Source organism: Neofelis nebulosa, chromosome 1 (assembly GCF_028018385.1).
Source record: "Neofelis nebulosa isolate mNeoNeb1 chromosome 1, mNeoNeb1.pri, whole genome shotgun sequence".
Lineage (NCBI taxonomy): Eukaryota > Metazoa > Chordata > Mammalia > Carnivora > Felidae > Neofelis > Neofelis nebulosa.
Genome location: NC_080782.1, coordinates 214,490,588 through 214,509,129, shown reverse-complemented (window position 1 = coordinate 214,509,129; position 18,542 = coordinate 214,490,588). Strand labels below are relative to the sequence as shown.

At 35.6% G+C, this 18,542-nt stretch overlaps 1 protein-coding gene across 5 annotated transcripts in view; it reads left to right on the top strand.

Moving 5' to 3' along the window:
- The window catches only part of ELF1 (E74 like ETS transcription factor 1), a 111,401-nt gene that overhangs the window by 77,880 nt on the left and 14,979 nt on the right, over window positions 1-18,542 (top strand). For 4 of the 5 annotated variants that reach the window (XM_058683795.1, XM_058683814.1, XM_058683788.1 and 1 more), the window contains exons 3-5: window positions 1,764-1,944; window positions 13,670-13,777; window positions 15,403-15,570. In XM_058683795.1, the coding sequence (XP_058539778.1) occupies window positions 1,764-1,944; window positions 13,670-13,777; window positions 15,403-15,570 (457 nt within the window). The remainder of the gene's footprint in view (window positions 1-1,763; window positions 1,945-13,669; window positions 13,778-15,402; window positions 15,571-18,542) is intronic. The other variant, XM_058683819.1, reaches the window with a different exon arrangement.

Below are 18,542 nucleotides of genomic sequence, written 5' to 3'. Positions count from 1 at the left end.
GTGCAGAGCCTGTTTGAGATTCTGTCTCTGCCCTTCCCCTGCTCATGCTTGTGTGCGCACGCTCTCTCTCTCTCAAAATAAATAAATAAATAAACATTAAAAAACAGAAGAAGATAGTATTTTATGGGAATATGTTCAAGAAACAGGATATTTACATGGTCTTGAGCTGTCTTCCCATAAGATACTTATTAATTATGCAAGGAAAAATAGTAACTTTATAGTTAGTTATCTGGTAGATACCATCTTAACTAAGTGATCAAAGTTAGTATCACTAGTAATAGGACAAATATGTACATATTTTGGACCTCTTAATGAGGACACAGCATTACTTCTTTGGTGTTTTTGCCAAAAATGCAAGTTGATATAATCATGAGAAAATACCATGCATATCCAAATTGGGATGGGGGAGACGTTTATAAAACAAATGGCCTGTACTCTTCAAAAGTGTCAAAATCATAAAAAGAGAAAGAAAAGCTGAAGAACTGATTCAGATTAAAGAAATTATTTGTATTAAAGGAGTTGCCATGGAGAAATACAATTATTTGCTGAATGAAATGTATGATCCTAGATTGGATCCTGAACTAGAATTTTTTTCCCGTTTTTTTTTTTTTAAGTTCACTTATTTATTTTGAGAGAGAGAGACAGAGCACATGAGTCGGGGAGGTGCAGAGAAGGAGAGAAAGATAATCCAAAGCAGGTTCTGCACTGCCAGTGTAGAGCCGGATGTGGGGCTTGAACTCACAAGCCATGAGATCATGACCTGAGCTGAAGTCAAGAGCTGTACGCTTAACTCAGCCACCCAGGTGCCCCTTTTTCGTGTGTGTGTGTGTGTGTGTGTGTGTGTGTGTGTTTTAAAGACGTTAAGTGGGGGGCACCCGGGTAGCTCAGTTGATTAAGCATCCAACTCTTGATTTCGGCTCAGGTCTTGATCTCACAGTTTGTGAGATCGAGTCCCGTGTTGGGCTCTGTGCTGACAGTACGGAGACTGCTTCACATTCTCTCTCTGTTCCTCCCTGGTCACATGCTTGTGTGTGTACACTCTAAATAAATAAATAAGTAAATAAATTTAAAAATAAATAACTAAAAGAATGTGAGACAATTGGGGAAATTTGAATAGGCTCTATAGATTAAATTTAGTACTATATTAGTGTTTTGATAATTGTACTCTGTATATAAGGTAATATTCATGTATCTGGAAATATACATGAATTATCTCGGGTTAAGGGAGGAGGTTCTACCACTCTTAAACCAAAAAAAATTGAAATAATAATACAGAAAGATCGTGATAGACATGATCTAAAATTACATGATGTATGACCAAATAGAAAATGAAAGTTAATTTCCCCATTTGAGTGAAAAGCTGTTGTTAAACACAGCATGTGTGCCAGTGACAATGTAACATTTATTAAGTTTATGTGGGGTTTTTTTCCTGTCAAACTTTTGTTGAGATTGTATTTAATTGTACATTTCATTGGTATGCCACTTTTTATGAATTAATGATACTAGGTTTTTTTATTTAATGTGGTTTAAAAGTATGTTGTTGTAGGATTTTCCAATGAAAATTTGGTTAAGCCTCAAGATTGATAATAAGAAAAGTTTATCCTTAATAGATACACATTCTCTGCAGCCCAGAAAGATTGTCAAGATTTCAGTAACTGATGATATAAGAACTAAATTGATGTCCAGCAGAAAATATTTTTTGGTTGTATTTAACAAAAGCAAACACTTTGTTAATCCTCTTTTTTTCCCCTCACTCTTCCCAGCTTGGTGATCCAGCTATTTTTCCTGCTGTAATTGTGGAACATGTTCCTGGTGCTGATATTCTCAATAGTTACGCGGGTCTAGCCTGTGTGGAAGAGCCTAATGACATGATTACTGAGAGCTCCCTGGATGTTGCCGAGGAAGAAATCATAGATGAAGATGACGATGACATCACGCTCACAGGTGTGTCCCCAGCAGCACCGTACTTTAGCATAGTCTGGGGCAGTTTCTCAGTCCTGTGATTTTGGGGGCATAAGAGTCCCTAGCTTGGTTTCAAGAGGCTAGAGCCTTGCAGGGAGAGGGAAATCATATTTTCTTTCTCATCTACCTGGGTTTCGTAGTGCTTTCTCACCTGCTCTTCCTTTTTTCCTAAATATATTGGGATGAATGTGGCAAAATAGAGGTATGTAAGGAGAACCAAGCCAACCTGATTTGTCAGGCATTCACTGAGCACTTAATATGCCATGCTCTATATTCTCAGTAACAATAGGAAGTTGTTTGTAGGGAAAAATATAGGAAGGTTCTTCTTTTACTGCTGTCACAGGAAGGAAAATAGGAGGCCATGAACCAAATGTAGGATAAGGTACTAGGGTTTAAAAAAGACTTCTCTTCTGGTTAAGTCAGAACTAGTAGCCTATTAGAAATGTGAAGAGTTCACTGTGAAGTGTGACCTAGTGGTAATGCTGTTTTCATCAGTTTTAGAAATTGGTGCATGCATTTGTATTTGTATACATTTACATTCATCTGTCTTGGCCAGAGGTAGGTGTTGGAGATGTTTGAGAAAATTAATTATTTGGAAGCAAAGGCTATTTGAATATTTATTCTTAAATTTGAAAATAATAGGATATTAGCATTAGTCACAATGTCATTAACTAAACTTACACTTTATTGCATGCCAACCATTTCAAACTAATGTTCTTTTTCGCTTCAAGATCCTGTCTAGAATCTTACTTTGCATTTAGTTATTTCTTCTTGGTGTCTTCCAGTCTATAACAGTTCCTCTGTCTTTCTTTGTCTCTCAGTAACCTTGAGACTTTTGAAGAGTACTGATCAGACATGGTAGTATGTCCTTCAATTTTATTTGTGTAATATTTTCTCATGACTGGAATGAGATAATGCAATTTGGAGAAAGAATACCACCAAAATAGCATTGTCTCCTTCTCAGTGCATCATATTAATATAGTAGATTTTATTTTATTTTTTTAACATAGTAAATTTTAAAAAGTTCATTATCTCATGTCTCACAACAGAAAAAGAAAACTGAAATTAGGTATAATGAAATGATTTGCCTAAGATTATACACCAAGTGACTGGGTCCCCACTGATAACATTGACAAACAACTCTTAATTTTTATATTGTCCTTTTTGTATACGTTTTTTACAAAGCATGTTCTCCATTATTCACATTTTTTGTTCAGAGGAACCCAATGAAAGTTTTTTGATAAATCTTTCCTTATCAATTGGGGAATTAAATTATGTTAGAGGTTTTTATTCATTACTGACTGAGTTGTGTGTTTTGTATAACAGAATGACTATTGCTATACATATATCTGTTGTGTAGCTAGTGGGTTTTTCTAGTATATTCAGTTGTAATTTCTTGATGCCTTAGTGAAAAGCTACAGCTGTCTCTGTAGGTTGGGAATAAGGGTCTCCACTGAAAGAGTATTTATTCCTGGTTTTAGTCATCAAGGAAGACATTGGTCCTTGGAGAAGAAATTCCGACTAGGAAAGCGGCTCTTGGATCTTTAGGAGAAAGAATTACTTCTTTCTTTCCATCTTGGGCTTAGACTTGAAGATAGCCAATAACAAGATACAAACAGGATCCATGCTTCCTAGAGAATAGAACTGATATTGAATGGGTCCAGAAAATAAGCCATGTTTTAAAAACCACATTTGCTGTTTGCATATTTCTTCTCCCTTTTCAATCTCCCAACCTGAGCTTTTATTTAACTCTTCCATCCTTATTTGAGCAATGTCATAAGAAAGCAAAGAACCCTGTAGCCCTCCTAAGTTCAGAGTGAAGGAGGGAAGAATGTTGTGCTTTGCAGAAACTACAGGAAAAGAAAGAGATGGAGAAAGAAGAGTTTATAAACTGTCCATGTGAGTCCCAGGTAGCACTTCAGATGATACTAAGGAATTATTGTTAATATTTTTAGGTATGCCAGTAACATACCATACACATGCTGAAATTTTTAGAGATAAAATATGGTTCTTGGATTCCTTTAAAGTAATCCTGGGGGTGTGGGTGTGATGTGTGTGAGGGGGCCTTGGAGGCAGTGATTGGAGTATGGGTGAAAGAAGATTGACCATGTGTTGATAGTGGTTAATGCTGAAAATGGATATGTGAGAATTCATTAGACTGTGTTCCATAATTTTGATTTTGTTTGAAATTTTCAATAATGAAAAGGTTGAACTATTTTTATGCATTTGAAGCTTATATTAGACTGCAGGTATCATCTGTGTGCCCTGATTGCAGATTTTCATGTTAACCAAAATACTTTCAATTTTATCATTGGTTGATCTCCTATCAAGTTTGATATATATCTGAACCTATAAAAGAAATGTATAATGGTAAACTACCACTTTTATGTGCTCATATGTTGGAGTTCCACCTAAAGTTTCATTTAGAAAAAGGTTATGGTGTGGGGTGCCTGGGTGGCTCAGTTGGTTAAGCATCTGACTTCAGCTCAGGTCATGATCTTGCAGTCCGTGAGTTTGAGCCCCATGTTGGGCTCTGTGCTGACAATTCAGACCTGGAGACTGCTTCAGATTCTATGTCTCCCTCTTTCTCTGCCCCTCCCCTGTTCATGCTCTTGTCTCTCTCTCTCTCTCAAAAATGAATATATGTTTAAAAAAAAAAAAAAAAGGTTATGGTGTTAAAGTTTTTTTTTTTTAATTTTTTTTTTTTAACATTTATTTATTACTGAGAGAGACACAGAGTGTGAGCAGAGGAGGGGTAGAGAGAGGGGAAGACAGAGTCTGAAGCAGGCTCCAGGCTCTGAGCTGTCAGTACAGAGCCTGATGTGGGGCTCAAACTCACCAACTGTGAGATCATGACCTGAGTCAAAGTCAGTTGCCTAACCAACTGAGCCACCCAGATGCCCCATGGTGTTAAGGTTTTTTGAAAGTCATTTGACCATTAGTTCTTACGTATGTGGAGATTCTTCTTCCGTTGCCAGCCTTTGAAGTTCTAAAAGTAAAATTACTAGTGGAGATGGTACAAATCATATTTTTTCAAATAAAAGGTAACCAGTGATGACTATATTAGTAAATCTTCTCTTATTAAATAATACCGTTAAGTGTCTCTTCTTTCATATGGATTCTTTTCTGTTTTTACAAGGTCAAACAATTTTTAGTAATTTCTAGTAAGTTCAAATGTATTTAATAAATTATTCCCTAAGTTACCATAGTATCCATGCCTTCTGTCTTTGGTATAGATTTTAGCTAGTTGCTAGATCACAGCTAATCTGTTATGAAGAAGGTGTAAAATGCATGCATTAATAGCTTAGCGGGTTTTATTATTGCCAGAAGAAATTTTTGTTATCCATTTAATGAAGGGCTAACATTTTAAAAATATTTTTAAAAGCTGGATGCACTTTTTTGGTTTTCTGTCCTGTTTCATGTAGGACGTACCCGTTTATTTTGCTTTTCTCAATCTAAGCACTGAAGCTGAATGGAATAAACAAAGGTTGTCAAATTAACATTGATACTAAACATATTTAGCTTGACTCACATTTCTGAAATACAAAAGGTGATGTGATTTCTATATATAACGGTGGGATGATTTCTACTGTATAGTAAGTTAAAAAAGCAATGGTCAGGTAGCATAAATAGTATACTACTTTTTATTTAAGGGAGAACAAAGAATATAAATGGTATGTTTCTTTGCTTATATTTAAAAAATTGATAACCCCCTGGGGCGCCTGGGTGGCTCTGTTGGTTAAGCATCTGATTTCAGCTCAGGTTGTGATCTCGTGGTTCATGAGTTCAAACCCCACATTGGGCTTTCTGCTGTCATCACAGAGCCTGCTTCAGATCCTCTGTTCCCTTCTCTCTCTGCATCCTCCCTACTTGTACTCTCTCTCACAAAATAAATAAATAAAACTAAAAAAAAAAAAGTCACAAAACCAATAGGAATGGTTTCTTTCAGGGAAAAGGAAGGGACAGGGATGAAAGATAGATTCTTGAAACATACTTTGTTTTGTCATTTTTACTTTGGAACCATGTAAATGTTCACAAAATTATAAAACAACACTAAGTCCAAAAGAGGAAAAATTAGCAGTATCTAAAAATTGAAGCACACTAAAACAGATGAACCCCATTAAGCTATTGAGATGTGATTTTTAAGGTCATGCATTTCCTAATGAGATGTAGCCTAAAAAGCAAAAACTAAAAATAAAGCTGCTTAGGAATCTTAAATTGTTTTCAGTAATATTTTTGTTGTTATTTAAAAGCTTGTGTGTGTGTGCAAGAGATGTTAGGGTCAAATCAAATAAATAATGAAGTTAATGTCATAAGAAGCCAAGATTTAGAGAGTAAATAAGATATACAAATGTTAAATTGCAAAGTTAAATAAAAATTCTATAATCCTATAAATTCTATGTAAACACACAGTATAAATACGTAATTCCAAAACTAAATTCTATAATGCTACATTTGAATTGCAAATATTAGTATGAACTCAGGATCGATTTTCTTCTCTAAAAAAACAAAGACAAATATTTTTTAGCCAAACATAGGACAACTTGAGTATTATAAGGACAATAACCAGTAGTTGAAACATATCTAATATGTTTAAATCCATGATCTCATAATGCTACACACACCAAAAAAATGGTCACCAATAGGTGATGCTAAAAGCTGTTTTGAAAACTGTTAAGAATCACACATTTATTCTCCTTTCCCTGTTTCAACTATATACTGAGTAACTAGATTATTAAATGAGAAGTTTCTCTTTATTGTGGTATTCCAGCTAATTATCATATACAAAAAATAGCCTTTCCCGCCCCCCAAATTTAACCAGAATTTGATTGAGCCTTCGGAACTGATTACCAGTTTAAAGCAAATGTAGAAAAAACATGTTAAACTATACAATAGGAGTAGAATTAGCAAAATCTAGACGGGGAAACTCTGCAGGACAAGCAGTCTACTTTCTTGGTTTAATTGCAAGGAAAAAAGAGAGATGGAAGGTAACATAGTAATGAAAAGAAACTTCAGAAACTTATCAGTCAGTTGCACTGTGAGGACCTTATTTGGATCCTGATTCAAACAACAGCTATCAACCCTCCTCCCACCATCCGCCATATATGATATTTCAGACAGTTGGACATTTGTATGCTATTTGATATTAAGGAAATATAGATTTTTAAAAAGTGTTTGATAATGGTATTTTTACGTTTTCAAAACAGAACCCTTATCTTTTAGATATTATAAAATATTTACTACCGAAATATTAGGATGTTTAGAATTTACATCAAAATAATAAGGAAGAGGAGAGCATGGAGATATAGATAAAACAAGATTGGCCATGAGTCAATAATTGTTAAAGCTGGGTGATGAAGACACAGAAGTTCATTGTATTATTCTGTTTATGTTCGAATATGTTTAAAATTCTTCAGAATAATTTTAAATCCTTCAAAATGTATATGTTTTGAGTTCCTCAAATTAGTGTACAGATTATAGTCTCTGAATAAATTTTTCACTAACAATACCAGGATAGCCAGGAGAAACTACTGGTTCTGGGTTTGGGATGGGAAATGTACAAGAATAGCCTGTAATATATCTTTTCCCAGAAGGCACAAAACTATTACTTGGGTCATGTCTGAAAGACCCAGGCCCCAGCTTTAGTTCCCAGTGGCCAAAGATGGGACGTTTAGAGGTTGATTAAGAATTAAGGGGCACCTGGGTGGCTCACTCAGTTAAGGGTCTGACTTCTCAGGTCACTATCTCACAGTTCATGAGTTCAAGCCTTGCGTCAGGCTCTGTGCTGACAGCTCAGAGCCTGGAGCCTGCTTCGGATTCTGTGTCTCCCTTTCTCTGACCTTATCTGCATCCCCCCCCCCCTTCAAAAATAAGCATTTAAAAAATTAAAAAAAAAAAAAAAAGAATTACAGCTTCAGGGGCACATGGGTGTCTCAGTTGACTAAGCATTCAACTCTTGGTTTCAGCTCAGGTCGTGATCTCACGGTTCATGAGTTTGAGTCCTGCATCAGGCTCTGTGCTGACAGTGCAGAGCTTGCTTGGGATTCTTTCTCTTCCCCCTCTCTGCCTCTACACTCCTTCTTCCCTCTCTCAAAATAAATAAGTAAACTTTTTAAAAAATTACAACTGCAAAGGATTGAAGAATATAATATGTTAAAACCTTTATATTTTCAATGATGCTAAAAAGTAACTGAATGGCCCCTTCTATAAATGGCCACTTCTATCTTCTATAAAGATGCTAGAAAGCCCATTTATTATTCTGAAAATCAGTAAATAATGTAAAAAATATCAAGTATTTAATTTACCTTTATTGTATGAACTGTGGTTCAAGATAACTAGTTGATGAAGGAAAGTTGTTCTTTATAGAGAATTCTAGCTAACAAATACTGGAGGAATTGTAGGATTAGAATTATCACCATTTTGGAATCCCTTGTGAACAATGGATTTAGGCAGATATCATTAATAACTGCTAAAGTCAGTTATTTAAGGCTGATGGAGAATTTTATAATGGAAAGATCAGGCTGATAACACCTGAACCTGGTTCTCAGTCTTAACAGTACTGAATGAAAACTACCAGATTTTATAGCACTGCTTCAGGAGGCACATAGAATCAGTTTTGCAAAAAAAAAAAAAAAAAAAAATTGAATCTAATCAAGCTTCTAGATACAGCTACCAGTTTACAGGAAATACATGGGCCAGGGAGGAACATACTGAGTGGCACCACAGGGGTGTGTGCAAAATCATAAACCTGGGAAACTACAGACAGATAACTCTGTTTCTTCAAAGATATATGGCAAAAAGGAAAAATAAAAAGGGAGGAGGTACGTGTCACCAAATGTAATGCATGAGCTTTGTTTGGATCCTGATTTGAATAAGCTTTTTTAGAAAACTGAGGCATTAAAGAAATTTCAGTATTAACTGGATAACTGATTTAAAATACAATTTTTAAAAGGTATGATCATGGTATTGTCTTTTAGAGATATATACTGTCATATTTACAATTGAACAATAGGCCGGGCTTCACTTTAAAATAATCGACTGTGAAGGGCGCCTGGGTGGCTCAGTGGTTGAGCGTCTGACTTCAGCTCAGGTCATGAACACATGGTTCATGAGTTCGAGCCCCACATCAGGCTTGCTACTGTCAGCACAGAGCCTGCTTTGGATCCTCTGTGCCTTGCTCTCTCTGCCCCTCCCCTGCTCACACTCTCTCTCTTAAAAATAAACATTAAAGAATAAAATAATAAAATAATCCAGTGTGAAGGGTGTCTGGCTGGCTCAGTTGGTAGAGCATGCAACTATCAATCTCAGGGTTGTGAATTCAAGCCCCACGTTGGGCATGGAGCCTACTTTAAAAGAATACAATAAAATAAGGGTGCCTGGGTGGCTCAGTCGGTTAAGCATCTGACTTCAGCTCAGGTCATGGTCTTGCAGTTTGTGAGTTCGAGCCCTGCGTCAGACTCTGTGCTGTCAGTTCAGAGCCTGGAGCTTGATTTGGATTCTGTGTCCCCCACCCTCTCTCTGCCCCTTCCCCACTCATGCTCTCTGTCTCTCAAAAAATGAATAAACATTAAAAAAATTTTAAGAATAAAATAAAATAATCCAGTGTGTGTGTTTTAGGCTGGGGGGTATGGGTGAAGGAAGATTGGCTATTAAGTATTGAAGCTGGGCTCTTGATACATGGGTTCATTATATGACTTTCTCTACTTTGTATATGTTTTAATTTTTTTATTAGAAAAGGCTTAACAAAGGGTTTGAAATTCTTCTTGTTTTTTTCTTAGCAGGCAATTAAATTATTATACAAACTAATTAGATCATTTTCATCTACCCAGCAAACTTGTTTTATACTTGTTTATGTAATTAAATATCTAGTTATATAAATATTTGGAACTTGGTAATTAATTATGGAGTTATTTGTGCCTTATTTGCTGGATTTTTTAAAATTTACTTTTAGTGGGGCGCCTGGGTGGCGCAGTCGGTTAAGCGTCCGACTTCAGCCAGGTCACGATCTCGCGGTCCGTGAGTTCGAGCCCCGCGTCAGGCTCTGGGCTGATGGCTCGGAGCCTGGAGCCTGTTTCTGATTCTGTGTCTCCCTCTCTCTGCCCCTCCCCCGTTCATGCTCTGTCTCTCTCTGTCCCAAAAATAAATAAAAAACGTTGAAAAAAAAATTAAAAAAAAAAAATTTACTTTTAGTAGTTCATTTTCCTCAATTCATAGAATTTCAAAGCCTTGACAAAGGGAGTAATATGCGTTTTCTTTTCTTTTTTCTTTTAAATTTATTTATTTTGAGAGAGAGAGAGTGCAACCAAGCAAGGGAGGCACAGAGAAAGAGGGGGAGAGAATCCCAAGCAGGCTTTGGGCTGTCAGCATAGTGCCCTGAATGGAGGGGAGGGGTAAGGGGAGGGAGGGCTTGAACTCACTAACTGTTGAGATGGTAACCTGAGCTGAAATCAGGAGTCGGACGCCTGAGTCACCCAGGCACCCATAATATGCTTTTTATTAAGCTTTAAATTTACAAGACTTTAAATAGAGGCTTACGTTTTTATATTTATTATTATTTTTTAAAGTAATCTGTGTACCTAACATGGGGCTCAACCTCACAACCCTAAGATGAAGAGTCATGTGTTCTACTGACTGAGCCAGCCAGGTGCCCTCAGGAGGCTTGAGGTGTTTTGTTTTGTTTTGTTTTGTTTTGTTTTGTTTTGTTTTGTTTTGTTTTTAGAGAGAGAGAGCTTTTCACACATGCATGACAGTACTTGGGGGGAGCATACGGGAGAGGGGCAGAGGGAGAGAGAGAGCAAATCCTAAGCAGGCTCCATGCCTCAGCACAAAGCTTCATGCTGGGCTTGATCTGTGGCCCACATCCCTGGGGCCAAAACCGAGAGTCAGGCGCTCAACCTACTGAGTCCTCCAGGTGCCCTGACACTAAAGTTTTTAATAAGAGGTGTTACAGTGCTCTGCTTTTAATCACTTTGCTAGAGTTTGTGAGGTATTTATCTTCTCTGATTTTAACTACTATGGAGGAATTGGACTTTTAAGTATTTCTATTTATAGAATATGGCAGTAAAATTAATTGATTTATTTTTCATTATAATCAGGGGAAATAGTCTCCTAATGAAGACTATAGTCTCTATCTATCATTAGTCTCCTAATGAAGTTTTGTGCATCTTGACATGAAAGTAAAAAGGACATATACTTTTAGAATTAAAAAACTAGCCAACAATCTATTCAGATTCTCTTGGATCCTTTTTGTAATAATTCAGAAATGGGACCACTTGGGAAATTTAAAGCCTTTGAAAACAGCTTTTTAAAGCTATTTTAAAATCCTGCCTCTTTTTATTTTGGCTATCTTCTTGTTCCTTGACTTCCATGTGACCTATAGATATTTGGTTTTAAGGATACTAGCTGAAATTTGGAATTCTGCAGATACATCTTCTATATTTTCTCTTATGGCTTGGCAGATTGTGGGGACTCCCAGTGTTAACCATTATCTTATGAGACAAAATATTCTTTGTTAGGAGTTTCTTCCTATATTGAGAGGAGCTGACTAGTTTATGACCCTGAACTTCTTTGTTTTGTATTCATCTTTCAGGAATTGTCCGGCTCTTTGCTTCTTCAAGCGGTTTTTCCCTTCCACTCCCATTCCTCCTTGGGAAGGCAGTCAACCAAATTAATGTATAAAAGCAAGTTAACTAATCTGTTGTTATAACAGTGTTTAGCAGTTGCACATTTTCTTTTATAATGGCATTAACTAGTTCTCTCATTTTCTTTGAATGTGTAATACTTCTTCTAATGCCCTTGCTTCTGCTTTATTCTTGCTTTAATTTGTCTCTTTTCCTCTCAAAATATTTAAATCCTGTCTTAAATGACTCAGCTTAGGGCTCTCTTCAGAAAACTTTCCTAACTTACAGGGATATATGTTGCCTATAGGTGTGTATGCCTCTAGTCAGTCTATTCTGTACCACAAAATTAATCAGTTTGTTATTTTCTTAGATAGTACCTGAGTACCGTTACCAATAGACAAGGAAAAAGGTCATGTCTGATACTATTGCATCTTCCACATTTCCAAGTACAGTTGTTCAAGAGAGCTAGGCATTCAATATTGCCAATTAGGCACTTGGAGTCAGTTAAGAATTTTGTAGGTTCTTAAAGATCTTTGATCTAAAGATAGAATGAACTGGTTCAAAAATATTTAGGATAATAAGTGATATAATATTCTAATGCAAAGTTAAGCTAAATTTCAAAGACGTATCAGTTTCTTAAAAATCTGTTTATAGCATTAATAAAAAAGAAGATGATTTTGTTGCTTCTCTGAATTGAAAAGGAATAGAGTAGTACAGTGTGTAAGTTATCACTTTCATTCATTTGAAAACAAAGAACTTTTACTTCAAGTACTGTGTTTAGATTTACTGTTTAATATTTACTGTTTAATCTTGTGTAAAATTAAAGGGCTTTTATTAATCAAGTTACATACTCTGAATCCAACCCTGAACCTGAAAGTCATGATTTTATATTCACACATACATACATACACATACAAACTTAAAAGTGATGTGTGATTTTTCCCACAGATATTGAGGGGGGAATATAGCACGGAGGAGGTATAAGAGATGTTGGATGATGAATATCACGTTCAAGAATCTTGAATTTATCCATGAAAAGAAGGCATTTATAGCTCTTTATGTATTTTCTTGGTGCTAATGCTAGAGCTAAGTGACTAAAAGCCATCCAGGAATTCACTGTGAAACTATTTTGGACTTCTTTCTGGGATTCAGAGATGTGTCAAGTATCTAGCATGTACCTGGATTAAATTTTCATGTACATATTAATATTTTTTAAGAACATTAAAATACTTGGTCTAGGTCAAATCCACAGTCGGGGAATTAGTGTTCTACAGTACACACTAGAGGAGAATGGTGCCAGAATACTAATTATCAAAGGGTGGTTAGATCCTAGTAATGTGACTATGACTAAAACTTTTTAGAGATGGTAGCAATTCAGTCATAGAAGAATGGGAAAAGAGTTGGAGATTAACAGACCCATGTTCATTCCTGTTAGTTAACTAAGAGTATTGAAGTCAGTGGTAGAGCTGAAAGGGACCTAAGAATATCAACTCAATCATGTTCTAATATGAAATCTGTGGGCACAAAATGACTTGCCCAGTGACATACTAGTTTAGTGGCACATCTGAGATTTCTGGCTATTATTCCTGGACCCTTTGTACTGAAGTCAGTGCCTGTCTTATTTATTCTTGAAATAAGAATTATCACAGAAACAACTAGTGCTTTCCCTCCAGAATGTGAGCTCTATTTTGCTTATTCTTTACTTCTCAGCATCTTGCAAAAGGTTTTTGTTTGGTAATAAAAACCCCATATCTTGTATAGTTTTTTATTTCTATTTTATAGTTTTTTAATTTTTATTTTTTTTTCAAATAATCTCTGAGCCCAACATGGGGCCTTGAACTCACGACCCCGAGATCAAGAGTCTAATGATCTACCAACTGAACCAACCAGGCACCCCTTGTGTGATTTTTTTTTTTAAAGAAAAAGAAGTAGAGAAATACTTAAGAGTCATATTCAGTACAGATTTTATTTGTTGATACAAAGTGTATACATAAACTGAAGTATTAAGTGATGTATCCAGACATCTTTGTGTTTTAGAGCAATAGATGTCTTAAAGCTAACTTGTGTTTTCTTTAAATGTATTGTAGTCGAAGCCTCCTGTCATAATGGGGATGAAACGATTGAAACAATCGAGGCTGCTGAGGCACTCCTCAATATGGATTCTCCTGGCCCTATGTTGGATGAAAAACGAATAAGTGAGTGTTCATGTGTTTGGTTTGTTCATGTGAATATATTTTGAAAAGTTGTTCTTGCCATTGCTTGTTATTAGAGTTGGTAAATACCAAGAGACCAGAGATTAGGTTTTTATATTTTTTGTGTCCCAAGTACATTTTAGGGTACAGTATTAGTTGAGACACCTTCACTAAAGGATTCAGGTAAACAACACTTAAAAAAAAAAAAAATTGGAGAGTGAGATCTCCAGGAATAAAAAAGTATTTAGTCGTCAGCAGATTTTGCAGAATTTATTCTCTTAACCTCATTGGTAGAAGTATTAGGGTATTTATGGCCCAGACTATTATAATTTAATGATCTCTATAGGTATTCACTAGTGAATAGGCAAAAATTCATTGAAAAAATTTCTAACACCTCATGGCAAAAAATTCACTGCCACATTATTGATCTGCTTTTAAATGTTTTTTAAAATTTTATTTATTTATTTTGAGAGAGAGAGTATGTGTGCACATGTGAGCAGGGGAGGGGCAGAGAGAGAGGGGAAAAAGAGAATCTCAAGCAGACCCCACTCTGTCAGCTCAGAGCCTGACACGGGGCTTGATTTCCTCTCTCGATCTTGAACCATGAGATCATGACCTGAACCTAAATCAAGAGTTGGACACTTAACCAACTGTTCCACCCAGGTGCCCCTATTCATCTATATCTAAATCCATGTTCTCCTTTGAGCTCTTCTGGCAAGAAAGTAGTCAAACTCATTAATTTATTAATTTAAGTTAATTATTCCTAAATCAGTTTAAGATGTTGAATATTTTCTGTATGCATGACAATGCATTAGGCAATAATGTGATATACAAATGAACAGATACTATTTTCTTCCTCCAGTTCACAGATTAATTTTGAAGATATTTATGTAAATAACTGTAAAAGCCAAAAATAAAGGCCATGGGAGGGATAGCAGCATGTTCTGGAAGGAAAGAGGACTCTGGTTGGAAATATCAGAGACAGGCTTTATGGAAGGAATTTTCTAACCTGGGATATAAAAGATAAGCTTTTAGTGGCTAGAGGAGATAGGGAAGGGCATTCAAGGTAGAATGGGTTGAGCCAGAGACACCTGTAAAAAAGAGAGAAATGTTTGGATAAAAATGCTTTGGTTTAGCTGAAGTATAACTTTGGTGTAGCTGCCTTCTTGGTAGGCAGGAGATGAGATTGGAAAAAGTAGGTTTGATCCAAATTGTGCAAGCTTCACATGGCATGCTGTGGAGTTTGGGTTTTCTTATCTTTTTTCCCCTGTAAACTATGGGAAAATAAGTCAATTTTATTCTTCTTCTAATTTTCAGAATATAAAGTTTTATAGAATGAATAATATGGTCAAACCAGACTTGGGTTTCAGAGAATAACTTTAGCAGCAATGAGAAGAATGGAGAAGAGAAACAAGATTGACTGGTGATAGGAAGTCGGAGAAGGCATTGAATTAGTCCTGTCAAGCCTGGTCTGACTTAGAGTGTCTGATTTAGGACAGAAGAAATAAAAAGAGACTAGATTTCATGATTTTATTTCTACTTTAATCTTCATAGAAACAGGAAGTTATGTGATGAAATTATTTTGATAATACAAAGTTGATTATAATTAGATATTTTATTTCCATTAGATAATAATATATTTAGTTCATCTGAAGATGACATTGTTGTTGCCCCAATCACCCATGTATCCGTCACATTAGATGGGATTCCTGAAGTGGTGGAAACTCAGCAGGTTCAAGAGACATATGCACACTCACCAGGAACATCATCGCCAGAACAACCTAAGAGAAAGAAAGGTGGGTGGTTAATTTGTTTAGGGCAAACAGTCAAGTCTTGAAGTGGAATTTAAACATAATGTTTATTCAAGGATATTTCTATACCAATTAAAACTCACATAATAAAAAATGAGGGTACAAAACATAAAAGGTACATCTCCATATTAGATTCAATAAAAAATTAAAGCCTCAACCTTTTATCTAAACCCTTTTATCCAAACTCAAAAAGAGGTTGGTGTAAGGGAAGTTAGCTTCCTTCCAAAGGACATAGTTAGAAAAATCACTAGCATAGATTCCAGTATAAGATTCCTGAGGGAAAAATAATGAATTGGAAATCAACAGGTAAGTAATTGAAGAGGAAAATGTTAGATTTTAATTAGATTTAAATTTTAAAGGGAGTTTTTAACTTTTCACGAATTTAGGACCATATCTGCATACTAAAGTCTGACGCTCTTTCCATTTTATTGCCTTCTGATTCTACTCCAGCTTGTATAATATTTTGAGTTTAATATCTTGGTTAATCACCAACCACGCAGTAACTTAACTTCACATAAAAGTAAGGGTAAATCCAAGAGCCAAAACTGAAGAGGGAAATAGAAACACTAAGAATGAACTGACACTGAAGGGCTGAGACGTTATGTCAGTCTTGATGTCCAAGGCACTTGTGCATTCCCAGCCATACTTAACATAATTAACATAAAAGTGTACCCAGGCTGGTAATAACTTTGGGGTACCAGGCAAAAGCTCTTGTAAAACTGCTCTGGCAAGTCCTACATTTAACCTGAGCTGCACAGAATTTCCTCAAATAAAGCCCTGTTGAGGTGTGTCACATTGCAGTATTAAGGAATACATAAGGAAGATAATTCCTGAATGAGAAGCAGAAGACATAGAATGAATGTAGGATTACTTCTCTAAGAACTTAAGACAGTCGAATTATCAAATACAAACTTTCAGTGAATATGACTGCAATTATTAAGGCAAAAGAATGAAAAACAAGGTCAAAGAATGAGACTGTTAAAAAATACCGGGTGGAACATCTTCTTCCAGACAACATGAAATGACAGAACCTGATTTGGCAATGATTTGGGGACAACAAAAGAAAAAATTGTAAGTGGGACTACATTAAACTAAAAAGCTTCTGCACAGCAAAAGAAACCATCAAAAAAATGAAAGGCAGCCTACAGAATTGGAGAAAATATTTGCAAGCCATATATCTGATAAGGGGTTAATATTCAGAAACACATAAAGAACTCCTACAACTCAATAGCAAAAAACAACAACAACAAGAAAACTGATTAAAAAATGGTCAGAGGGCCTTGAATAGACATTGAATAGACTAAAAAAGACATACAGATGGCCAACAGGTAATGAAAAGATGCTCAACATCACTAATTGTCAGAAAACTGCAAATCAAAACCACAATAAGCTGTCACCTCACACCTGTCACAGTGACTGTCATCAAAAAGGCAAGAGATAATGAGTGTTGGCAGGGATGTGGAGAAAAAGGAACCCTTGTGCACTGTTGGTGGGAATGTAAATTGGTACAGCCACTATGGAAAACAGCATGGAGGTTCCTCAAAATGTTAAAACTACAAATAACCATATGACCTAGCAATCTTACACCTGGATATATGTATTCAAAAGAAATGAAAATAAGATAACAAAGCAATACCTGCATTCCCATGTTCATTGCACATTAAAAAACATAGGTGGACCTTGAGAGCATTATGCTAAGTGAAATAAGTCAGAGAAAGACAAATATTGTGTGCTCTCACATGTGGAATCAGAAATAGCTGAACTCCTAGAAGCAGAGAGAAAACGGTGGTTGCTAGGAGGAGGAAATGGGGAGATGTCAATAAAGGATATAAGCTTCCAGGTATAAAATGAGTATGGGGACCTAATGTACAGCATGGTGACTTTGGTTAACAGTACAATATGTATTATATATTTAAAAGTTGCTAATAGAGAAAGTTGCTAACATCTTAAATGTTCACACCCCCAAAACCAAGTAATTATGTGAGGTGATGGTATATTAACTGACCCTACTGTGGTAATCATTTTACAACATAGAAGTGTATCACATCATTGCATTGTACATCTTAAAGATACACAATTATATGTCATTATATCTCAATAAAGCTGGAAAAAAATTTTAATTAAAAAATCTCCAGAATCTGGATTTACTTTCCTATTTAAACAACTTGAAAATACAGACAAAATGTATGAAACAGTGCTATTAAAAAGTAGATATCAGTCAACAAAAGCAAGTGATCTCTGAGAAACAGGAAACAAATGAGGGTGAACCCTATGATTACCCCACCTTACTGCACAGAGAATTTTTTTGTTTGTTTGGCTCGCTCTTTGTTTCCTCTTTTTCTCTTTCTTTTTTCCCTTCCTTTCTTTCTTTCTGTCTTTCTTTCTTTCTTTTTTCAGTTTGGCAATTTCTTAAAACATTTAATGCATGCTTAACATGTGACCCAGCCATTCTTCTACTGAGTGTTTACCCAAAATAAATGAAGCCATACATTTATAGAAAAACGTATGAATGAATGAATGTTCTTAGCAATTTTCTTTGCAATAATAGCCCCAAACTTGAAACAACCCAAATGTCTATCAACTGCTGATTAAATAAACAAATTTGTGGTATACCTGTACAATGAAGTAACACTCAGCAATAAAATAGAGTATACTATTGATACATACAACAAAAATGGATGAATCTCAGCATAATTATGCCAATTTGGAAAGAAGCCAGATTTTTTAATATATATTTTTCTATTTATATAAAATTGTGCAAACTGCAAACTAATATATAATGACAGAAAATATGTGAGTAGTTGGTTATCTTTGGATTGGGCAGAGTGGGAGAGGTAAGATGTAAGGCTTACAGAGGGGTACAAAGTACTTTTGGGAGGGAAGGATATGCTGTTTTGAACATAGTGATGATTTCACAGGTAAAAACATGTTGGAAGATACCGACTTATAGACTTTAA